Source organism: Antedon mediterranea, chromosome 8 (assembly GCF_964355755.1).
Source record: "Antedon mediterranea chromosome 8, ecAntMedi1.1, whole genome shotgun sequence".
Lineage (NCBI taxonomy): Eukaryota > Metazoa > Echinodermata > Crinoidea > Comatulida > Antedonidae > Antedon > Antedon mediterranea.
Window position 1 is genome coordinate 24,995,802 of NC_092677.1, and position 24,479 is coordinate 25,020,280.

The following is a 24,479-nucleotide window of genomic DNA, read 5'->3' on the forward strand; positions in this document are numbered from 1 at the left end:
AATAATAGAATAGTCCAAATAATGAATACATAATTACAGAAACTGTTTTTCTTGCAATGATGTTTATCTTCACTTTGATCTATTATTATTTATGACACTTTTTTTTTAATCCTGAGCAAGAAAAATTATTCTAAAACAAATTGGGTGAGTTTAAATTCCTGTTTCATATTTGGATGATGTATTTTAAACCATGTTGTGATGTTATCTTTTAAGGATAATCCCGATGAAACAGAAGCTAATATTGTCGACAAGATCCTTGGCATACGATTGGTAAAAGGCATTCCAACCTTAGAAGATGAAGATCCAGATGATTATGAAGAGTTCTTCGTTAAATTCCGAAATTAGTAAGTGACAAAGTTATTTATACCATTTTTTAAAGGCACAATTTATTTATAATAAATTAATAAATTTGTAAGTGACTTGTCTATTTATACTATGTTTTAAAGGCACATTTTATTTTTAATGCTTTTAATTCTTGCAATGATGTTTACTTCACTTTGAACTGTCACTACCTTGATGACAAACTTCACCAACGCTGAGCAAGAAATAAGTCACAAGAAAATGTCTTGTTTTTTTTATAAAATTTAATAATATTCATTTTTCCCATTGCTAGACTAAGCTCTGTCTACACTATCAAACTGTACGTGACAAACAAATGTGATGTGCCCATATATAGACAAGATGATGTCATACCACTATCATATTTGGGCATGTCACTACCATATTTGGGCATATCATACTTTTTTTGTTAAACTAGTTTGATAGTGTAGATAGAGCTTCACATAGAAATACAAAATGGGTATTTTAGTTGGAGAATAACAGTTTTGACTAACATGCATACAATTTTTCAGTTCCTACATGCATTGTGAATGGGCAACTGAAGATAAACTTACTTTGGGCGATCCACGGATACCACAGAAGATTCGACGTTACAAACAGAAAAGAGCTTTAAATTTCTCATTCTTCCAAGATGTAAGTTATTGAATCTCGTAAAAATGTTACTCTTTCTATTCTGCGTTTATTCAAGCAATCTGAATGAATTGTTCTTCTCATTATGCAAATAATATACTTTAAAATAAACAAAATATGGGTGTCTATAAAATTGAGATCCAGATAACGGGTATTTCTGAGTTTTCTAGTTGGATATCTGAGTTTTGAGATCTAAAAACTTAGATATATTTGTGGTCTGATTTTCGTCACACCCACTAAAAACATCATGGCCATTTTCAGTTCAATTTTGTTACAATCTTTTCTGTAACCCTGCAGGCAGACGAGGAACTATTTAACCCAGACTACACAATGGTGGACAGAGTTCTTGAGAAGTCCATCACAAAAGATCCAGTGACTGGTGAGGTACTGGTGTACTATCTGGTGAAATGGTGTAGCCTACCATACGAAGACAGCACTTGGGAGTTAGATGGCGACGTAGATCCTTTAAAAGTGAAATGGTATGAACGATTTGTAGAGCCACCACCGGTTGCGGAACAAAAGGTAAACACATGCTGAATTAAAAACTATATGGTATCAAAAGAGGCAGAACTTGCTTGATATGTGGGATTTCCTGTTGTTAAAAAAAGGGGTTAAAATTATGAATCTAAAGCTCTGTGTACAAACGAGAAAAAAAGTGTGATTGCCCAAATATGGTAGTGATTTGCTTAAATATGGTAGTGATTTGCTTAAATATGGTAGTGATTTGCTTAAATATGGTTATGATATGACATCTTCATGTCCATATATGGGCACATCACATTTTTTTCACTTACTAATTCCGGAATTAGTAAGTCACAAGTGACATTTATAATATTTTTTAAAGGCACATTTTATTTTTAATGCTTTTAATTCTTGCAATGATGTTTACTTCACTTTGAACTGTCACTATCTTGATGACAAACTTCACCAACGCTGAGCAAGAAATAAGTCACAAGAAAATGTCTTGTTTTTTTCACATAAAGTTTGATAGTCTTGAGCTTTATAGGAATAGGATCTGGTAGGCTTAGCTGTTTACCATACTGTTTTGTTTTGACAGCGTGTTGCAAGGCCAGCATCAGGTGCTTGGGAAAAGCTAACTGAGAGTGCATCGTACAAGGGAGCCAATGTACTGAGAGAATACCAACTTGAAGGTTTGAATTGGCTAACGTTCTGTTGGCATAATAGGTAAGAACACATTATATGTTTCTAGTACAAATATCTTAACATTTAGTAGTGGAACTGTAGCTTGGTGTTTAACATGCTTGCCTTCCAATCCCAAGGTCTAGGGTTCAATCCTGACCTGGTGTCAGGGTTGTAAACTCACGACTCTTAAATCCACTACCTGAGCCTCAACTGTAACTTTTATAAGGATGATAATATATACACACAATGGGCAAAGAACATTATATATTATAAGGACAGAGTAAATAAAAATATTTTATCTATAATGTAATGGCGAGTTTCTTGCTGTTGGATGCATATTAAATAAAATAAAAGTTTGATGTTAAAAGTTGATCAAATTTTGTTTACTTTTCAGACAAAATTGTATTCTGGCCGACGAGATGGGTCTTGGTAAAACCATCCAATCAATATCCTTTTTGATTGAAATGATGAACGTAGGAATAAAGGGTCCATTTCTCGTTATTGTGCCGCTGTCTACTATCGGGAACTGGCAGCGAGAATTTGATACGTGGAGCGAAATTAACACTGTAATCTATCATGGAAGTTCTTATAGCCGTCATATGATTGCGGAGTATGAGTTGTTCTACAAAGATGAACAGGTAATGTATTGTGACTCATTACTTTTTATTATTTATTTATGAATGAGTCATATTGAGTATTAATTTATTAAGTTTGCAACAACATTTTTTTTATTGCTGAGTGTGAGTTGAGGTAATGTAATGTGACTCATTACCTTTTACTATTCATTTATGAATGAGTCACATTTAGTATTTATAATATTAAGTTTACAACAATATTTTTTTTTATTGCTGAGTATGAGTTGAGGTAATGTAATTGACTTAACTTTTATAATTTATTTATGAATTGCATTAAAGATGTATTGTCCCCCTGAAAAAATAATTCTTAAACAATTTTTTGTTGAATATTCCATTTTAATGTAGCATAATAGTTATCCACTTTGACCAAAATTTGGATCGAAAAAAATGTATTTACCTGAAAAAAATGTAATTAAAAGCAAAAAATTGTCAAATTGGCTGCAAGCCAATGGATTTTTGGTTGAATTTAACCATTTATTTTGTCATTTTATAAGTGAAAACATAATTTTTTCGTTTCTTTTTTTATGGAAGTGATTAACTTTATTAAAACTACAAAATAACATATTCATACATAGTCTGATTTCATTAATCTTCATTTTTCATGTTTTTGGGTGACAATACATCTTTAAAAAATATTTCTTCATATACTATTAATATTATTTTAGTTTGTTTTTCTCAATTAATTAAAATTCTTGCAATGATGTTTACTTCACTTTGAACTGTCAATATCTTTGATGACAAACTTCACCAACGCTGAGCAAGAATATCGTCTAGTAATTGGTACTATCTGCCCTATGGAGAGGGCATTATTTGGCCTTTTAATGGTGTAGCATGTAGCCTATTAAGAGTGTAAAATATATCTAAAATTGTTATATTTCTTAGGGTGTACGAATTCCTGAATTATACAAATTCCAAGCTCTTGTCACGACGTACGAGATTGTTCTCGCAGATTGTGAGCAGTTGAGTGAGATCGAATGGCGTGCTGTCGTTATCGACGAGGCGCACAGACTAAAGAACAGGAACTGTAAACTTCTAGAAGGTCTCAAGATTCTGGATATGGTATGCAGCAATTTATATTGACTAAAGCGCTGTCTACACTATCAAACTGTTTGTGACAAAAAAATGCGATGTGCCCATATATTTGGACATGATAATGTCATATCACTACCATATTTGGGCATATCACTACCATATTTGGGCATATCACTACCACATTTGGGCACATCACACTTTTTTTTGTCGAACTAGTTTGATAGTGTAGACAGAGCTTTAATGTAATCCACAAGCTATGTCTACACTATCAAACTTTATGTGACAACAAAATGTGATTTATATGGACAGATGATGTCATATTTGGGTATATCACTACTGTACCATTTTTGGGCACATCATAGTTTCTTTGTCAAACTAGTGTAGTTGATAGTTCAGAGAAAGCTTAAGACATAACATAATCTTGCAATGATGTTTACTTCACTTTGATCTGTCACTATCTTGATGACAATCTTCACCAACGCTGAGCAAGAAATAAACAATTTATTAGCTTTTATAACTTTATTAGTTTTTTTTCATCAACCAATAAGAACATGACTGGCCAATTACAGAATGTGAATCAAATTTATACTTGTACAAAAATCACAGATAATGCAGCTGCTTTGATTATATAAAACATGGCTTGGATTTGAACCCAGATCTTATGGTTGAATATGCAAGCATTTCAACCATCCAGCCACATTACCACTGCTAAATACAGTCGACTCTCTGAAAACTATTAAACTCTCCCAAAACCAGGGATCTCTAGGTTCAAAAATACATTCTGAATACCATACTGTCCAGAAAAACGTCCAGACATATTAGGCCAGCCCAAAGGTGTCTGGTATATGGAGAGTTGATTGTAGTTGATTTACCCCATTTTCCATTTATTCTAGTAGATAAACGATTTATAAAACAAGTTTTGCGTTGATTACTTAATAATGTTTTGTACTGTACTTACAGGAGCATCGGGTGTTGCTCACTGGCACACCACTACAGAACAACATTGAAGAGTTGTTTAGTTTGTTGCAGTTCCTTGAGCCTGGACGGTTCCACTCCCTCACTGAATTCATGGCAGACTTTGGCGATCTGAAGACAGAAAGCCAAGTTGAGAAGTTACAGCAGGTTAGTCAATTTCACAATAATATTCATTTAACAAAAATCTTCTTCAAACTGATATTAATAACACAGAAATAAAGGAAATTATGATAAACAGTAGTATATTAAATATATATATTATATATATATACAATCTGCAGACAGCACTGTTTCGATCTTATCAGATCTCGTCAGTGCAGTTCAGATTTTGAAATGATATGTACTGCAGGACTGGCACAATATATAGGCTGAGGCAGTTGTGTGGGACATAGTACAAATAAATAGCCAGTTATGCGGGACATGGTACACTGATTATGAACACAAAGAGTTCGCAAACTCAACGAGCGTGCTATGCAAAATTATTAGGGAGGTTTCGCAACCTTACGAATACGATAACGAAAACGGATACGTCATGCCTTTGTGAAACTTTTGAGCTGATCCCCATTTCATATTCGTAAAGCGTATTCGTGTTGACGAATATCACCAGTCATATTCGTAACTACAAAACGAGTATAGTTTTTGATCTATTTTGCACATTTTGCATTTGAATTAGGAATGATTCATGATTATAATATAATTATAGATTTATTGAAAGTAATTTACTAAAGTAATTTACTAAAATGCCAGGTCAATTTAGATAAATAGCAGTTTTTAAAGTCCTCACTCGCTTTGATGTTACGCTAGGCCTAGGCAGCCAAGCACCAAGAAACACGTACCTTCGCTTCGCTCAAATTTACCACGGTCATATTTCGGACGCACCTCAATATTTCATTGCCATGCGAAACAGATTTTTTTATGGCTTACGAAAACGAATACGTGTGCGTGACGTTTTCGTTATCGTATTCGTAAGATTGCGAAACCTCTCTATTGAAAGGTTTGCTGTACTTCTTCTCAGAATGATGTTGTTTCAAGACGGATCTGAAATTATGATTATAACATTACATTACTACTGACTGAGAATGGAATATAAATTTGTTTTGTTTCAAAATATTATTTATTTTATTGTTTATTCAATTCTGGTAAATGTTTGTTATTCTTATTTTTGTAGCTTTTAAGACCAATGATGTTGAGGAGGTTAAAGGAAGATGTTGAGAAGAATCTTGCACCGAAGGAAGAAACGATTATTGAGGTATATTTAGAACTAAGCCATTTAGTGAAAGCCCAAGTCAGGCTAGCCATGTCATGTGTCCATTGAGCATGTGGAAATGTACCTAATTACAATCATTTTCCATGCCTAAACCTCTGTCTACACTATCAAACTAAAAGTGTGATGTGCCTAAATATGGTAGTGATGTGCCCAAATATGGTAGTGATATGCCCAAATATGGTAGTGATATGCCCAAATATGGTAGTGATATGCCCAAATATACTATTGTGGATATGACATCATCATGCCCATATATGGGCACATCACACTAATGTTTGAAAGTGTAGACAGAGCTTTAATGATCATATATAACCGTGTTGTTAGGTTCAGTAAAATGGCGTATGGACTAGGTAAAACCTTAGGCTAGTGGTACTGACAATGGACTACTAAAAACATGATTCTTATATGATGAGTTATTCTGGCGTGTTAGATTCTGAACATTTAGTGATTTGCACCTAAGAATACTGACAAAGAATCAAATGTCAAAAAAAAAACCCATAACCATAAACCATAAACTTTTTAAAATTAAATGCCTTTAAAAATATTTCTTATTTCAGGTAGAACTAACAAACATTCAGAAGAAGTATTATCGCGCCATTTTAGAGAAGAACTTCAATTTTCTGTGTAAAGGCAGCGGGAGTACAGCCAACGTACCGAACCTGATGAACACTATGATGGAATTAAGAAAATGCTGCAATCATCCATTCCTCATTAAAGGTGAGAAAATAACTTTTGTTTCTCCCTTCTAAAGCGTGGTTCCCACTAGTGACGCAACACAGTGACGTATTGATGCAATGTACTATATTGCGTAATCAAATGTGGGAGCCGATGACACAACAGTGCTGTAAACATCACTTGATGGTTTGATTTCACGCAGGCGGGGGCAAACAAAATTATTGGAAGTGCATTTTCTTACATTGCGTAGATTGTGTTAGTTGTGTCGCTAGTGGGAACCATCCAGACGACTGAATGAATTTACATGAAGTTCTTCCTAGATCATTGGTCATCGCAAATCGAGAATGTTGCTGGGCTTACCAAAGCATGGTAGTGCTAGTAACTCAAGGAGAATTCCCTCTTTTAACGAGCATTTTCGCAAGTGCGTCTATGGTTTTAGAATTCAAGTTTTTAATAGTGAAAATGATCTTGTTAGGTGTACTACGAACTATCTGATACGATCTTCAAATCTCTTCACTAAATGGAAGAAAATCCTATTTTAATGTTTTGTGTTGTTTGTTTATGGAATTTTTATTCTGAAATAAAATAATCAATAAATAATACACTACACATTGATGTTTGATTTACATATAGGTGCTGAACAGCAGATAATGGGAGCATTTCAGCCGAAGGATAGTCCTCACCGTCACCTTCTAGCCATGATCCAGTCAGCTGGCAAACTTGTCCTCATTGACAAACTGCTGCCAAAGCTTAAAGAGGGTGGACATAAGGTACTCATATTCTCTCAAATGGTCAAGTGTCTGGACATCCTGGAGGATTACCTAATTCAGAAAAGGTATGATGATAATAATAATAGTTCATTCTTATATTGCGCATATAAGCAAGCTCTCAACGCGCTGCACATTATTATCCAGGTCATTTTGGATCAAACACTTCTGGAAACATACTCCCATAATAATGCAGCTAGTAATCAGTGCAAAGTTGTGTCTTGATCTAACTGGTACCCATTTTATACACCTGGGTGGAGAGAGGTAAATGTAAGTAAAGTGTCTTGCCTAAGGATACAAGCAATGTGGCAAGAGTTGAATGCGAACCAAGATCTCGCGATCAGTAATCCAATGGCCCACACACTGCGCCACACTCCAAAACGATTTTCTAATACCCTACTCCACAACCCATTAAGTCGTATAATTGTGGCATATTAAGAAACACCGAGTGTTGTTTTTTCCCCCGCAAATCTATATAATTAATAAAATTAGTAATGGAAGTCATTGTAATACAGTTTGTCTCCTTTACTCTTAGGTATGCTTTCGAAAGAATTGACGGGCGCGTACGAGGAAATCTGCGACAATCGGCCATTGATAGATTCTCAAAACCTGGTATGTATGAATAAACTTTATTATTAGAAATTAGTGCCCTTGAAGAAAAGTACTGGGTTTACTTTTTCCAATAGTACACTTGCAAGTGGTTTACACTCATTATATAAATACAAATTGTAGCTTAGGAGTGGAGCTGTGGCTTGGTGGTTATGATGCTTGGCTACCAATCTAAGGGTCCTGGGTTCGAGTCCTGTCATATGTCAGGGTTTTTTTTCTCATGACAATTTACAACTCCACTCCTTAATAATAAGTCTTTGTCTATTGAGAGCATCTTGTGTATATGTTTGTCTTATATGTTCTAGTGCAGTATATGGAGAGCCATCTCAATAGTGCTTTGCACTCATGGCAATCCTCAGGGTGCTGCACCGCTGTATTGTTGTGCCTGAAAATTGAATAAAATAAAAAAATAAAATAAAAGAAAAGTAGAGCTGTAGATTGGTGGTTAACGTGCTTGCCTTCCAATCCCAAGGTCCAGGGTTCAATCCTAATGCCATGGTTGTAACTCACGACTCTTCACTACCTAAGCCTAAAAAAAGACTTAGTTTATAAGCACGATAAATTATAAAATAGTTTATCCATCCTGTAATTGGTGAGTTTGTGCTTGCTGTTGACAAAATAATATTAATAAAAATAAAAAATACAAATATCATAGCCTGTTTAATCGTAGATTATTTGTTATTTTGTAGACTCTGATAGGTTCGTGTTCTTGTTGTGTACCCGTGCCGGAGGCCTAGGTATCAATCTAACAGCAGCTGATACTGTCATCATCTTTGATTCTGACTGGAATCCGCAAAACGACTTGCAGGTTAGTTACAAATTTGTATTTTTACCGTCGGAAAAATGACAGGATTTGAACCAGGGACTCTGGAAGAAGCACTAAGTCACATTTCCATAATTGTTTTCACAATTTCAATTTAAATATTGTTTTATAAATATATGTTTAATACAATTTTAATGCTATTTTATACATTAAAATCTTGATATTACTTTTAGGCCCAAGCAAGATGTCACCGAATAGGGCAGAAGAAGTCTGTCAAGGTGTATCGTCTGATTACACGCAACTCCTATGAGCGTGAAATGTTTGACAAAGCTAGTATGAAGCTGGGCTTGGATAAAGCAGTGTTGCAGTCTATGCGTGGTACAGGCGATAAGGATAAAGATCCAACTGGCTCCAGTGTAAGGATACAAATCTATTTTTTGTTAGGTTTTCATTTAAAAATTGCTTTGAATGATGAGTTATTCTGGCGTGTTAGAATCTGAACATTAAATGATTTGCATCTTAGAATACTGACAATGATGATACGTTTAATTTATTCATTTTTTTTTCAAATTGAGAAAAGTCTGAAAAATATTATATTATTATTTAATACAGCAACCATTTTCTAAGCAAGAAATTGAAGAACTTTTGCGTAAAGGTGCGTACGGCGCCCTCATGGAAGATGACGAATCTGGAAACAAGTTTTGCGAAGAAGACATTGACATGATTTTGCAGAGAAGAACCAAAGTTATTCAGATTGAATCTGGTGTCAAAGGGTCATCGTTTGCTAAAGCTAGCTTTTCTTCCTCTGCTGACCGTTCGGACATCAGTCTAGATGACCCAGACTTTTGGACTAAGTGGGCTAAGAAAGCAGACCTTGATACAAATGAACTTCAAACAAGGGCAAGTTTATTTTGTGACTAATTCATGTTACTAGATTACAAATTATTGTTAGACTCTATTCAAGAGATACTCCTATTATGAGGACACTCCTATTATAGGGGGGGGGGGGGGGGCCACTCCTATTATTGGGGGTCACTCCTATTATTGGGGGTGGGGGTGTACTCCTATTATGAGGACCTATTATGGGTGGGGGAGCACTACTATTATGGGGGAAAACTCCTATTTTCGGGGAGCACTCCTATATTCGGGGAGCACTCCTATAATTGGAGCACTCCTATAATTGGAGCACTCCTATAATTGGAGCACTCATATTATGAGGGCACTCATATTATGAGGGCACTCATATTATGGGGGCACTCATATTATGGGGACACTCCTAATATGGGAGGGCAATAGTATTATGGGAGCGCAATAGCATTATGGGAGGGCAATAGCATTATGGGAGGGCAATAGCATTATGGGAGGGCAATAGCATTATGGGAGGGGGCTCACTCCTATTATAGGGACACTCCTTTTACATGGACACTTTGTTTGGTCAAGAATGTGTCCCTTAATAGAGGTTTTACATGTGCAGCGGATAACACTTTCGAAACTTAGATTTCTTCTGTGATGAGTTATTCTGGGGTTTTAGATTCTGAGTTTTAAATGAATTTACCTTCTGAAAACTGATGAAGAAACAAAATAGAACATTTTTTTTATTGGTTTGTTGAATTTAAAATAAATTAATAAATATGGTGTTTGCAGGATCAAAGAGCAAAAATTATAGACACCCCACGACAGCGCAAACAAACAAGACGTTTTGGCGAGAATGAAGACATGGTTGAGTTCACGTCAAGTGATAGCGAAAACGAAGACCAGAACCAACCACAGCCTGTTAAAGCCACACGAACACGCCGCCAGCATCAACCAACCATTGCACAGACCGGATGGACGCGGCTCGAGTGTTTCCGCGTGGAGAAGGGCCTGTTGACGTTTGGCTGGGGTCGCTGGGATGACCTTCTAACAAACACTAGGTTTAAAAGGAGGCTTCAACGCAAAGATGTAGAAGCAATATCAAGAACCATGGTAAGAAGACAATTGTATTATTTCTGTAAGATCTTCTACCAATTCTCAGAATGATGTTTTGTTTCAAGACGGATATGAATCTATGATTATAACATATCTTGCACTGACTGAGAACAATGTATAAATTAAACTACTGTTTTTTCTTCGATATATAAAGATAACTGAAAAAAAAATGCAGAAACTGAAATGTCCAAAAATCAACCTAAAACCTGGCTTCTATTGACCTTCAATGCCATTTTAGTGTGGTTTAGCCCTCAAAACAGCAAATAATATCAACTAGGGTGTAAGGAACTATACGAAAACCATTACCTTGTAGGCCTAGTATATACAATCAATTGATTAAGCTATTATTCTATTTACAGTTAGTTTATTGTTTGAAGCATTATAAGGGTGATGAAAACATTAAAAGCTTTATATGGGATCTCATCACCCCACCAGTGGATGGGGTTGTCAAGGACTATAGAAATCATAAAGGTTGGTATTGTGGTTTTTTTTCACTACTAGCCCAATGGGCTACTTACCTTTGACTAGCACAGTGAGTGTGTAAAAAGGCCCTCCCATTGAATTCGCTCTTGGTTATATATACCCACATTTGTAATGAAACACTTTCAGGAAATGAATGATATTTTGTTGTCAGAATGATGCTTGTTTCAAGACGGATATGAATCTATGATTATAACATATCTTACACTGACTGAGAACAATATATACATATATAAAACTAATGTTTGTTTGAAACAGAAGACATTTCCCCTATATATTAAAGATTAGTTAACAGCCTAAATATATATGCAGAAAATGACAAAAAGTACATCTATAATCTGCTTTCCATTTTATTAAAATATCTGACCAGTTCTTTTTTTTCACTGCCCAACCCCTCTCTTTGAATGGCAAACAATGTCAAAAAGGGTGTAACCTATTAGGGTGATTGTCACTGCCTTATGAAAACTGGTCACAGCCTGATGGTGACTGGTCACTGTCTAATGGTGACTGGTCATTGAGAACAATAAAAAAGGGTGTGAACAAGCCCACCAATACTTGGATCCATCAAAGAACAATGGCACAAAAGGTTGAAAATAAGCTAAGAAGCACATAAATAAAACAAGGATTGCGATTTGGTTTGATAGGTTTGTCTGCGCCAGTTCCTCGCGGTCGCAAGGGGAAGAAACGGAAAGAAGAACAAGTGAACAAGGTGAACTACGATAGAGACTTCAAAGGAAAAGACCCGGAGGAGTTATTGACCGATCAGGGATATAAGAATCACTTGAAGAGACATTGCAATAAGTAAGTGTAATGGAACTGATTGAAATTGAAAGCAACATAAGCCTAGTTGCAGTGTCTGAATAACATCCTCTGTTGTTTGTTTTTATGTTCAATATATTGTGTTTAAGGAATAGACCTCCTGCATTCATTTATTCAATAGTATGAATATATTGGCCTACATATGTCATGCACTAGTCTCTGATAGCAGATTGAAGTTGTGGCTTGGTGGTTATGATGCTTGGCTACCTATTTAAGGGGCCTGGGTTCAAGCCGTGTCAGTGTCAGGATTGTTTCTAATGGCAAATTACAACTCCACTCCCAAAGACTTGTAATAAGACTTTGTTTATGTAGAGCATCTTGTGTATATGTTTTACTTGTGAACAGGATTGCCACCTTTTAGAAGGATAGTAAATACATTTTATTATGGTTATCCTTGGCAATCTGCCTTAATATATATATTTTTTTTAAAGTAACGTATACATGCTTATTCTCAGAATGATGTTTTTTCAAGACGGATCTGAATTAATGATTATAACATTACATTTATACTGACTGAGAATAAAATCTTGAAGATGTAACTGTTGTTTGATAACTTGTACAACATTGTAAAAAACATTAATGTCGTTTGTACTTCCAAAGATTTTTGCTGTCTGTAAATCTTCATAACTGTGATAACTGAACACGCATTATTGTAGTAAATTATTTTTGTTTTCAGAGTCTTACTACGAGTACGATTACTATACTATCTTAAACAAGAGGTTATAGGTGACTTAAATGATCAGATTTCAGGCAACACTCCAGCACAGTAAGTCATTAGTTATTAAATCAATAGCTCTGTTTACACTATCAAACTAGTTTGACCAAAAAATGTGTGATATGCCCAAATATGGTATATCACATTTTTTTGTCCCATAAAGTTTGATAGTGTAGACAGAGCTTAAGATCTTGAGCCTTGTACAAAGCACAATAAATTCTACCAATTCTCAGAATGATGTTTGTTTCAAGACGGATATGAATCTATGATTATAACACATTTTCCACTGACTGAGAACAATGTTTAATTTAAATTAAAAAAAAATTCCCCTTATAAATGTACAGTAATGATGTATAATTGTGTGGAACATAAGCTAATTTTTATTTTTTTATTATTATTCAACAGTGAATTACCAATTCCTATACCCATACCTGAAGGTGAACGCCCATCTGGCTGGTGGGACGAAGAGGCTGATAGGTCACTCTTAGTAGGCGTCTACAAACATGGTAAGATTCTTCAATACAGAATGTGAATCCCCAAGTTGCTATGAATTACATCCACTTTTGATCTGCCTATCAACCTAATTTTAGGATATGACATCATCGTAAATTTCTTTTTTAGGATACGAGAAGTACTTCCAGATGCGTAATGACCCAGTCTTATGTTTTCTTGGTATATGCGGGCCACCGGACCAAGCTGCACTTGCTAACGAAGCTAATGATGATCTTGGAGATGGGTAAGCAAATTGTTAAATATAATCCTTGGGCTAGATGTAGATTTTACATGTAGCCCACATATATTTTTTTAGCCCCAATCAGTTAAATTACAAATTGGCACACTGCGACTAATGTGATGTGTCGTTGGTAGAATTGATTGATTGATTATTAGTTGATTTATTATTGATTGGTTGGTTATTGATTGATGATTGGTTGGTTATTGATTGGTTACTTATTGATTGGTTATTGATTGATTGGTTATTGATTGATTCATTAATGATTGATTTATTATTATTTGATTGGTTACTGATTGATTGGTTATTGATTGATTGGTTATTGATTGATTTGTTATTGATCGATTCATTATTGCTTGATTGATTATTGATTTATTTTCAGGGCTCTTGATGTCGAGGGTGAAACTGATCCATCTGGCATGAAGGGTGATATTGATGATGTAAGTATAACATTTAACATTTATTTCTTTAACATATTGACATTGCTGGAATGTAATCTATTTATAATGCCTGAATTGTGTAACTGCAGTTGCTGTTGTATAACACCTATACTTTATTTAACCATGGAGGCTAAATGCTCTGTCTACACTATAAAAGTTTATATGACAAAAAAAAAAAGTGTGATGTGCCCATATAAGGACATGATGTTATACCACTACCATATTTGGACATATCACTACCATATTTGGACATATCACTACCATATTTGGACATATCACTACCATATTTGGACATATCACTACCATATTTGGACATATCACTACCATATTTGGACATATCACTACCATATTTGGACATATCACTACCATATTTGGACATATCACTACCATATTTGAGCACATCACACTTTTTGATAGCTTTATTCTGTGTCTAATTCTGTTAGGACGGTTCAATGTCGCCAGCAAGTACAAGAACAAGTTCGCCAGCTCCTAAACACTTCAAAGCAGAACCAGGTAAGCAAAAATATTGCACTGTCTGGTAGAAAGTTAAAGCTCTGTCTACACTATCAAACTAGTTTGACAAAAAAAGTGTGATGTGCCCAAATATGGTAGTGATATGACATCATGTCCATGGGCACATCACATTTTGTTGTCACATAAATGTTGATAGTGTAGACAGAGCTTTATGTAGGTATTAAATAACTAATAGATATGTGATATGATGACTTTACCATGCTAATACTGAGTGTCCACACAGCTTGGCTGTGATGGGACTCAATGAGTTGAAAACTGTCTTCTACAGTATTTTTCTGATCACAATATAATAAAGAATAATTAATTATATGTTTAATAATTAACATTTGTCAATTAGAAATAAGTATTTCCTTTTAATCGAAGTTTAAATGGTGGTGTTATATACATTATAAACATCTCAAATTTTAATGTTCCCTTTATTCTATTGAATACAGAGATACTAGAACCTGGTATGTACCCCTTTCCATCTGCACCAGATTTAAATACAAGGTTAAGACGTCTGGTAACAGCCTATCAAAGGAATCACAAAAAGATGGAATTAAAGAGGTCTAAAAGGGAACGAGTAAGTAAAATACAATAACAGTTAGCTTTGAAAACTGTTGTTAGTTTATTGTTTTGTTTCTGGTTTTTTCATTTTTAAAAATAATTTTAACCTGCAACATTATGCACTATTCAAACCAGGATATTATTATTATTATTCTCATGGCGAATCAATCCCACTCTCATATTTGTCCTGTGCATTGTGATTACCCTTGCTATTGGAATTCCTTCCTGAATAAGGAAAGAAATAATGAATTAACATAAATTATAATATTAATTTGAATATTTACAGCGTGAACAGGTGAAGAAAGAACGTGTCCAAGAAGCAATAAAACAGAAAATGATGCGAAAGCTAGAAAGTGCTCAAAAGTAAGTAAACAAGAAAATTGCAATATTCAAATGTCTGTACAACAATATACGTATATATATATATATAAACACATTAGGCAATGAACATTATATATATATATATATATATATAGGGCGTATCAATCTCTGGTGCGCGTGCGTACAATTGAGGACTAGTGCTGTTCCGCCGTACCACGCCGAGAGTGTGAAAGAGTCGCTATCCAATCGAGCTTGAACAATACCATGAAAGCCCCAGTGGTCTAATGGTTAGTTCCGTGTTTTTTTGTTCATTGGATGTTTATTCATTAAATATTAACAAACTTCTTTTAGATGGTCAAGGAGAGAAGAAGCGGACTTTTACCGAATTCTTGCGGCCTTTGGCGTTGAATATGACCAGTCCACCAACATCTTTATCTGGACCACATTTAAGAAGCTAGCTAAGCTGGAAAAGAAAAGAGACGAGCGTATGGTGGAGTATTACCACTACTTCAGAGCAATGTGTTTAAGAGTGTGCAATAGACACCAAGAGATTCCAAAAGATCTATGTGAGTATATTCTTGATAGTGTATTTTAAGCTCTGTATTCATCATCAAAAAGCGTGATGTGCCTAAATATGATAAGATATTTGATTTTTTTCCATATGGTTTATTTCCCATCAGACATTCGACCGAATCCAGATTTCGTAATTGAACCGATATCCGAGGAACGTGCCAATAAATGTCTTCACAGGATTGACCTCCTTCTAAAGGTCCGCAACGAGGTGTTGCATCATCCGAAACTGGAAGAACGATTGAAACTTTGTAAACGAAGTATGGAGTTACCAGAATGGTGGAAACTTGGAAAACATGATCATGATCTTATCATTGGAGTAGCAAGGTAATGAACACATGGTCACTTGTTGATGTCAGAGGTCACTTGTTGTTAGTTAGGTTACTTTAGAAGAGAAACACAGGGTTTGTGTTGATCATAAAACCCAAATAGTCCGCTCAGACTTCATCAGTTAATATTATGTTAAAGTATGTTTAATTGAAAGTGATTACATAAAAAAAAAAAAAACTCATTTCTACAAAATCGGTCAGAAAATAATGTTTTTTAATACATTACAGTTTTTTAGTAACTTGGGGGTTATTAGTTTAAAATACTTCCCACTTTAATTTACATATCATTCACTCAACTCTGGTTTGTTGAATGAAATATAAAGAATACACAATACAGAAACTTCATTGTTCTTACTGTACGTGCTGTATGTGACGCGAGAAGAAAAAGGAGGTTCTTGGAAAAAATCTCGTTAACGGCAGTCTTACAATATAAAAACTGCATTATAATACAATATTTAAAAACATCAATGTTTCAGTGCATGAAAATAGAATTCATATTCAATGAATACAAAATATTAACTATCTGTATATTGTATTAAAGGTATGGAGTTAACAGAATAGAATCACAGCAACAAATGATGAGTGACCCAGAGTTATCGTTTTGTGAACTCAAAGATAAATACCCACAATCCTCGGTGTACACCTCCATTCCAAACTCTGCCGATGGCGGAGGAAAATCCACGAGTGATATACCTCAGTCAAAGGATGATGGCGAAAAGGCAGTTCTTGTACAAAGATTAGAAAATGGTGGTATCATGGGAGAGGATAGTTTGACCTCTGACCTTAATGATGGAATCAATAGTGCAATTAAAGACGAGAGGATGATTAACGGAAGTGAAGCAAGTAAAGACGGCCAGTGGAACCCACATCTTATCTATGCAATACGTTGGCCTAAAGTAAGTTAATCCTCAAATGAGGTGTTAGATCTTGCGACCTCACCTAAAGCTCTGTTTACACTATCAAACTTTATGTGACAAAAAAATATATGCCCATATATTGAAATGATGTCATATCACTACCATATTTTGGAATATCACTACCATATTTGGGCACACCACACTTTTTTTGTCAAAATAATTTGATAGTGTAGACAGAGCTTATACTATAGTGTTTTACTAAGTAGATTGATGGCTGTATATGTGATATGATGACTTTACCATGCTAATACTGAGTGTCCACACGGCTTGTCTGTGCTGGGACTCAATGAGTTGAAATATTTCTTCTAAATACAATTCTCTGATCACAATAAAAATATTATCTAGCTAACTAGCCCAATGAGCTACTAGTAAAATCATTGTCTAGAACTTAATATTTTTTTTCACCTAAAGGACAGAGTAATTGTTCATCGACTAGAACAACTTTGTCACTTGGTGCTAAAGGGAGTGTGGCCAGGACGAAGACATCGGGCCAATCCAGATGTAGCATCAATGAAAGATATGGCGTCGGTATTAGCAGCCGCAGCCAGTGCTAAGATTAATACAGAGGGAAAGGTTAGTCACATCAGTATCAAAGGTCACTCATATCGGTGTCAAAGGTCACCTTTAGGAACTTATAGTTGCTGCAGACTAGATTGAATTAGTGGCTACACTTAATTGAATATTTAAGTAATGAATTGATTGGATAAGATAAATTTGAATTTAAGGATTAATTTAGTGATTAATTGAATAATAATAGTAATGTGTTGATTTGTTTGTTTTCAGAGTTTAGAAGAAATCGCTCAGTTAATACATAAAAAGAGAAGGAGAAAAAAGAAATTGGAAATGCAGGCCGCAGAAAAAGGTAACCTTTAATCGGTGGTTTAACATGCTTGCCTTCCAATCCCAGGGTTCAATCTGCTTGCCTTCCAATCCTAAGGTCCAGGGTTCAATCCTGAGCCAGGGTAACTCACGACTCTTTCTACTCCGCTCTTTAAGCCTCAAATGAGAATTTGTTTACAAGCACAAAATGTAATTTCTATGTCGGATGCTTGTGAGAAGAAGAATAAATAGAAATCTTTGTTTACATTATGGTATTGTGAACTGAAAATGTCGTCAATTTTGATCACTTCCTCACAGCTAAACTAGCAGCCATCTTGCGAGCGGCACAGGGTGGCGGAGACGGTGCACTGGATTTGTCCGGTGGATTTAATTCTGTGTTAGGTTCGGACATGATAGGTGACGGAACTGAAGGTCACAAGAAAAAGAAGAGACATAAAGACAAACACAAAAGAAAAGCGGAGGTAATTTATAAAAAAAAAAAAAATAAATAAATAAATAAATAACTTTAATCATTTGTAAAATCAGAATTTTTTTTTTAACGTGATGAGTGACCCAGAGTTGTCTTGTATAAAGAGTAGAAAATAGTGATATCACGGTAGAGGATTGTGAGCTTTTTAATTTCTTAAGCTCTGTCTACACTAACAAACTAGTTTGACAAAAAAAGTATGATGTGCCCAAATATGATAATGATATGCTTACTCAAAACTCACATTTTCTGATATTTTTGACAGTGCAATGACTGTTGGAATGGTGCTATATAAATCAATTGATTGATTGAATATGGTAGTGATATGACATCAGCATGTCCATATATGGGCACATCACATTTTTCGTCGCATAAAGTTTGATAGTGTAGACAGAGCTTTAGGGTTATTTTTATTTTTCTTGAAACTTGTTTTGTTTTTTTCCAGGATACTGGTGAAGAAAAACATCATCACAAGAAGAGGAAGAAGAAGCATAAACATAGTGGAGATGTATTCTTGTCGCCAAGCAGACTTGCAGATGGTAAGTGGATAGGTTGGACTGGTGGATGATGGCAATATAGGAGGAAGGAAGCATTCTTTGACCGCTCTCCATAGTTATAAACTCTGTCTACACTATCAAACTTTATGTGACAAAAAAATGTGATGTGCCCATATATGGACTTGATGATGTCAAATCACTACTGTATTTGAGAATAGCACTACATATTTGGGCACATCACCATTTTGCTCTAATAAATTCTTATTTATATGATGAATTTATTCAGGCGTGTTAGAACTGATTTACCATGAAATTAACCATTGAATTCTGATAAGAAAAGGATTTAGAGTATTGTATTCTTTGATGTCAACATATGTCTATTATATATTCAATTTTGTTGTTGTTCATCCATAGCATTCATTTTATGCCTTCCAACCTTTCAGATGATCCTGTTGCAGTCGTGAATCCAACATCTGGCGAGTTCCTTAGCGGCTCTACGGCACCTCTGAAGAAAGACTTGGAAACATTCCTGGAACAAAATCCAGATTATCAAGTGTTCTATCCACCGGAACAAGATGAAGATAAAAAGGTATTTTTTCTTCTTTGCTGACATTTTGACATAAATGGGTTTAGTTTTCAGATAGGCGTATTGACTACTACACTACAAAAACGCTAGAAATAAGAAATGGAATAATGAATCATAGAAGTGTAATTGGAAGAAAAATTACATTACAAATTAATTTTACAGAGTGTTAAACATGAAAGAAAATCTGAAAAGAAGAAAAGTAAACGGCTACGTAATCCTGATAAACTGGTATTCTCCAAGTTGACTGGTGAAGAGAGAATAGGCATAGTTCACAGACGGTCCGATCAGGTGATGGCAGGCAAATATTGCCCACCGTTAAACACACTTACGGAATGGCTGATTAGAAATCCAGAATTTGACGTCCGATATGAATGGGAATCGTTAGTTAAAACGGTAAGAAATAATGTATAAGATCACAGAAATAACTTTCACTTTATTATTCGTCTTATTGTAAAATAAACAAAACAATAAAATATAAAAAGCATTATAAATAGCAGATAAAACATGTATTGTATGTTTGCAATGCAATATATTTTTTGTTTTCCTTTTTTATATATTTCTAATTGTTTGAACAACAAAACAAATTTCCTTTTGAACCAATAAAGATGCTGTAAGAGACAGGGCACCCCAGAAGTGAACTATGAGGTGCTACTGAGGACATAAAAACAGTACAACAAATATGTGATTGGTCAGATGTTTTGCCCTAATCTGATCGAGAATACTTGCGAAAAAATTTGAAATTAATTATTAAACTCCTGACGCAAAGCTACTTCACAGTAGTTAAAAACAATTACAAACAAATTTTGTGGAAATGTCGATTTATGATATTAACATACAGATTAAAATATACCCAGGGTGGTTTCTGATGATATCTTAAGTATCTTACTACTTGTGTTAAGACTGGTGATTTGATTCTGAAAGGGAATCATTTGATTGGTTTGTCTGCATCAGTGTAATATATATTGTTATAAAACATATGTTTGTTAAGAATATACATTATTACTGGTACCATATAGCATGCTGGTACCTAAGTCTTCTTTATATGATGAATTTATTCAGGCGTGTTAGAACTGAATAACCATGAAATTAACCATTGAATTCTGATAAAGAAGGAGCTAGCTTGATATGAACACTAAATAGAACTTATGAACAAAGAAAACACTAATTTATTTTAAAAAAATGAAAATTTAGACATTTTTTTTGTATTTTACATTTGAATATATGTTGCTTTGGTCATGCTTATCAGGTCAACCTTTTCACTTAAGATTCTTTCATATAATTGCAGGCTGGTCTTCCTGAAGAATTGTATGACAGAATTCAGAATAAGCCAAAAGTTGAACCAGTCTCTGAATCAAAACAAGACACAGGCTCCGTTGATGACATATCAAATCCTAAACTCTCTATGCAAGTTGGTTCCTCTGGCCTTGGAGGGCTGTCGTTCACCAGCGACATTTCAAACTTTGGCGATCTAGGATTCAACCAGGTGTTGGACCTACCTTCAACGGCATTAACAGAACATGATCAGAAAGAGCTTGGCATTCAAGGCATGGAATCTGCAATTGATGATGGTAATAGACTAGCTGGTGGTGATATAGAAGCTTCAACCGCTTCTATGGATTCCTCATCTGGTGTCTCTTCGTTTATGCTTCCGTCGTCTGTAGGAATGTTCTACTCTCCATTTCTTCCTGGACAGGGCTTGCAGCAACTGGAGCAGGATTCGACTGTTGCCAGTTTGGAATCCACAGGAAATGAATCTATTGGCAGTACGGAAAGAACCGAAAGTGATGAGGATGATGATGCTGAAAATGAAGAGGAGGAAGATGGAGAGAATGAAGAGGATGATGATGATGTGGATGATGACGACGATGATGATGATGATGATGAACCAGATGATTATGATGTTGGGCCTGATTCAGAAATTGATGATTATGAAGAAAAGGTTGATTATGAGGAAGACGATGATGAAGAAGAAGATATACAGATGTATTCACCAGTGCCAGATGAAGAGGACGAAGATGACATCAATGATGTGGAGGATGACGACGAAGGTGGAGAAGATGAAGATGATGATGAACTGGAAGGTGAAGATGATGAGGAAGAAGATGGGACTGGTGCCGTAGATGATGGCATCGATGACTCTGAAGATTCTGAGGATGGTGGTGAGAACGTTGAAGACATGAGCTTCTGATGAGCAGCTGGAATGTGCTACTTAAATTGTTAAGAACATTTGTTTGTCAAATGATTGATTTGAAAGAATTGGCTTTTATTTAAATAACAGACTTAAGAGCAATGTTACTCAAGTGACAGTAAGAAATAAGAACAAGATAACTTAAGATCAATGTTGCTAAAAGTGCAACAGAGGGTTGCTTACTACTGTACAATGTTGTGTGGTTACTTGGGTTAACCTCAGAAATGAAGGATCTTGCTAAGAAGTTGACTGGTAATCAAGTGACACTCTCTATCAGAGAACAGACTTTCTTAAAGACAGACAGAGTTACTTAAAGTGGCAATCACAGAATGTCACTTGAAGTGTGACAATACAGATTGAGGCGTCGCTTGGAAGTGCCACAATGCACTTGAAGATATGGCAATTAAACACTACAATGTTATGTGGTTAATAGTTGAGCTGAGGAATGCTATAAGTACTGTTGATTAGCAAGACAATAACCATATCAAACATATTATTGGAAGGAGGCAGCTTATTAAAAGTAATAATATATATGAAAGTAGTTTTGTCAAAATGGTGCAATAACACTAAAGACGTTAAAATTAGCTAGTAAGTTTGAAACAAGCCGTGGCTCACTGACAATTCCAAATGTGCAAGTTTCATCACAGATCATTTTTGAGAGCTGTGATGTGCACGTTTTAAAGAAGTCTCTACTACTTTTAATTTTTATCAGGAACATAAGATAGTTTGCGATTTTTGATGTTGGTTTTTCTGACGTCTCTCCCTCGCTTCTTAATTTAGCTTGGCAAAGTCGGCTGCCAGGGATACTATATAAGCCTACAGGATTAGCACCAACGGCACAACATGAGTTTGCACGCATATTTGAATTTGGATTTAAGAAAGTAACTTGTTGAATTTAATTTTAGGATCATGGCTGTCAATTATTTATGAAGAAAACCATTTTTTTTTTGCTGTGGTGTTTTTTGAAAGAATAAATGAAATTTTTACTATCGATTAATGGAAATATTAATTACTTGTTAAGTATGTCTTCTGGTTTTTGTGAGGGGGGGGGGGGGATTAAAGTTATGAACGTTTCTTACCAAATCAATGGCCTCCAAATATGTTTTGATTTTAAGTTTAGCATTATAGTAATATATAATATAATATACAATGCTCAAATAGTTTTGGTATAACGAATATAAAATACCATAAATAAAATTATTACCAATTCTTATGCATATTAATTATTCTGATTTTTTATTTAACTTGGCCTTGTAAAAATCTTCTCTGTACAAAATAAACAATACTGTATATATTCTCTTTATATTCATTTTGTAAAAGAAGTACAATTCAATGGGACTTTTTCTTGTGTTTTAATCATTCTCATTTTGTTTCTTGTTGTAGTTTTTGTTTGTCATATTTTCTATGAATGTAGTAATAATTTTGGCATCTGTAGTTGATGCAATAGTTATTTAAAACTTCACAAATGCACGCTGTTTAAAAACACAAGAAACTCTGGAAAATAGCACATGGGCTACTTATCGGAACTGTCTGATGAAGTGAGCAAAACAGCATCTGGTTATGTAGAATTATTTGATTAAAAAGTAATAAGGTAAATTAGTGAATGTTGCTGTTGTTGAATTATGTTACAGTTATGAAATGATTTTGTTTGTCTTTGATGTCTTTTGAATGGCTTTAGGACCAAACAATGTTTTCTCTGGTTGGTGTTTATTATTGGTGGTTATTTACACTCAATTTTCCTTGTTAAAGAACCATTAACTAACTGTTTCTTTGTTTTTGTCAAGGCTTACTCGGTCGGAGATTTAGGTAGACCGAGTTGTTAGGACACTTGACTGCCATACAGAGAGACCCAAATTCAATTCTCAACAACTCCCAGTCTACTCTGCTGTAAATGAATACTGGTTGAAAATACCAGGGAGGATAAGGCGGCGTACAAAGGAACTGGCCACCCCACCCCACCACATAACAGCCCATTACCCTTATGTTCAGAATCGAATATGGGACTGAATGATGTAGACCTAATGTGCTTTGACCCCCACCTTTTCCTATTTGTAGAATGAATCGTACGAAATTAATCCGTTCAAACGAATTACTAATTCGTTAGAACGGATTACGTTCGAAAAACATATACTTAAAATGGCATTAATGGGCTTTCATAGAATCGTGTGTTTTTTTTTAAATTTTAATCTGGTGACCATGACTTTGTTTCCAAACTTATTTTAGCCTCCTTCTGCACACTTTATTTTTTAAACTAGTGTAACTTTGTTTTTTCATGTGTGTGCAGAGAAACAATAAGAAAAAACAAACAATCCCACCACTCTTATCTTTACCAAATTGTAGTATTGGTAAAGTTAGGAAAAAACAACACTGGTAAATTGTACCTAAAAAGTGTATATTTAATTACTGATACAGTACTCTATATTGTTTACATTCTATAAACTACAGTACATTTTAAATCCTTTACAAAAATCAATTTCCTCTCTTAATTGTTGTCATGGTTTACTAATAAATTCTGGAAAATTATATAAATAAATTTGTGGATTTGTTGTCATATCTGATAAATAAGATTAGAATTCTAGAGTAAATATTCCTTCAAGAATATGGTACAAAATGAGTTGTATCTTATTTTAATTCTCAATCACTTATTTATATTATTTATGTACATTTTAAATAGATATTTACCAGAAGGTCTCTAGAT

At 34.7% G+C, this 24,479-nt stretch overlaps 1 protein-coding gene and 2 non-coding genes across 4 annotated transcripts in view; all 3 read left to right on the forward strand.

Annotated features, from left to right (window-relative positions):
- Positions 1-23,925, forward strand: part of LOC140057326 (chromodomain-helicase-DNA-binding protein 8-like) — a 28,968-nt gene extending 5,043 nt beyond the window's left edge. For both annotated transcript variants that reach the window (XM_072102939.1, XM_072102940.1), the window contains 34 exons: positions 214-344; positions 852-972; positions 1,267-1,491; positions 2,027-2,154; positions 2,507-2,750; positions 3,630-3,806; positions 4,740-4,901; positions 5,923-6,003; positions 6,579-6,738; positions 7,330-7,531; positions 7,999-8,075; positions 8,762-8,880; positions 9,069-9,251; positions 9,448-9,735; positions 10,480-10,800; positions 11,163-11,274; positions 11,928-12,084; positions 12,779-12,868; positions 13,223-13,323; positions 13,439-13,553; positions 13,930-13,987; positions 14,431-14,500; positions 14,956-15,083; positions 15,354-15,430; positions 15,740-15,954; positions 16,069-16,285; positions 16,829-17,183; positions 17,616-17,777; positions 17,988-18,066; positions 18,342-18,505; positions 18,956-19,049; positions 19,451-19,596; positions 19,756-19,986; positions 20,879-23,925. In XM_072102939.1, the coding sequence (XP_071959040.1) occupies positions 214-344; positions 852-972; positions 1,267-1,491; positions 2,027-2,154; positions 2,507-2,750; positions 3,630-3,806; positions 4,740-4,901; positions 5,923-6,003; positions 6,579-6,738; positions 7,330-7,531; positions 7,999-8,075; positions 8,762-8,880; positions 9,069-9,251; positions 9,448-9,735; positions 10,480-10,800; positions 11,163-11,274; positions 11,928-12,084; positions 12,779-12,868; positions 13,223-13,323; positions 13,439-13,553; positions 13,930-13,987; positions 14,431-14,500; positions 14,956-15,083; positions 15,354-15,430; positions 15,740-15,954; positions 16,069-16,285; positions 16,829-17,183; positions 17,616-17,777; positions 17,988-18,066; positions 18,342-18,505; positions 18,956-19,049; positions 19,451-19,596; positions 19,756-19,986; positions 20,879-21,781 (6,093 nt within the window). In that variant the 3' untranslated portion in view covers positions 21,782-23,925. The remainder of the gene's footprint in view (positions 1-213; positions 345-851; positions 973-1,266; positions 1,492-2,026; positions 2,155-2,506; positions 2,751-3,629; positions 3,807-4,739; positions 4,902-5,922; positions 6,004-6,578; positions 6,739-7,329; positions 7,532-7,998; positions 8,076-8,761; positions 8,881-9,068; positions 9,252-9,447; positions 9,736-10,479; positions 10,801-11,162; positions 11,275-11,927; positions 12,085-12,778; positions 12,869-13,222; positions 13,324-13,438; positions 13,554-13,929; positions 13,988-14,430; positions 14,501-14,955; positions 15,084-15,353; positions 15,431-15,739; positions 15,955-16,068; positions 16,286-16,828; positions 17,184-17,615; positions 17,778-17,987; positions 18,067-18,341; positions 18,506-18,955; positions 19,050-19,450; positions 19,597-19,755; positions 19,987-20,878) is intronic.
- LOC140057866 (small nucleolar RNA U6-53/MBII-28) lies at positions 14,701-14,805 on the forward strand. Its single transcript, XR_011846985.1, has one exon. It is a non-coding gene; the product is annotated as a small nucleolar RNA U6-53/MBII-28 (small nucleolar RNA).
- Positions 17,427-17,532, forward strand: LOC140057867 (small nucleolar RNA U6-53/MBII-28). The gene has a single exon (XR_011846986.1). It is a non-coding gene; the product is annotated as a small nucleolar RNA U6-53/MBII-28 (small nucleolar RNA).
- Positions 23,926-24,479: the final 554 nt, after the last annotated feature.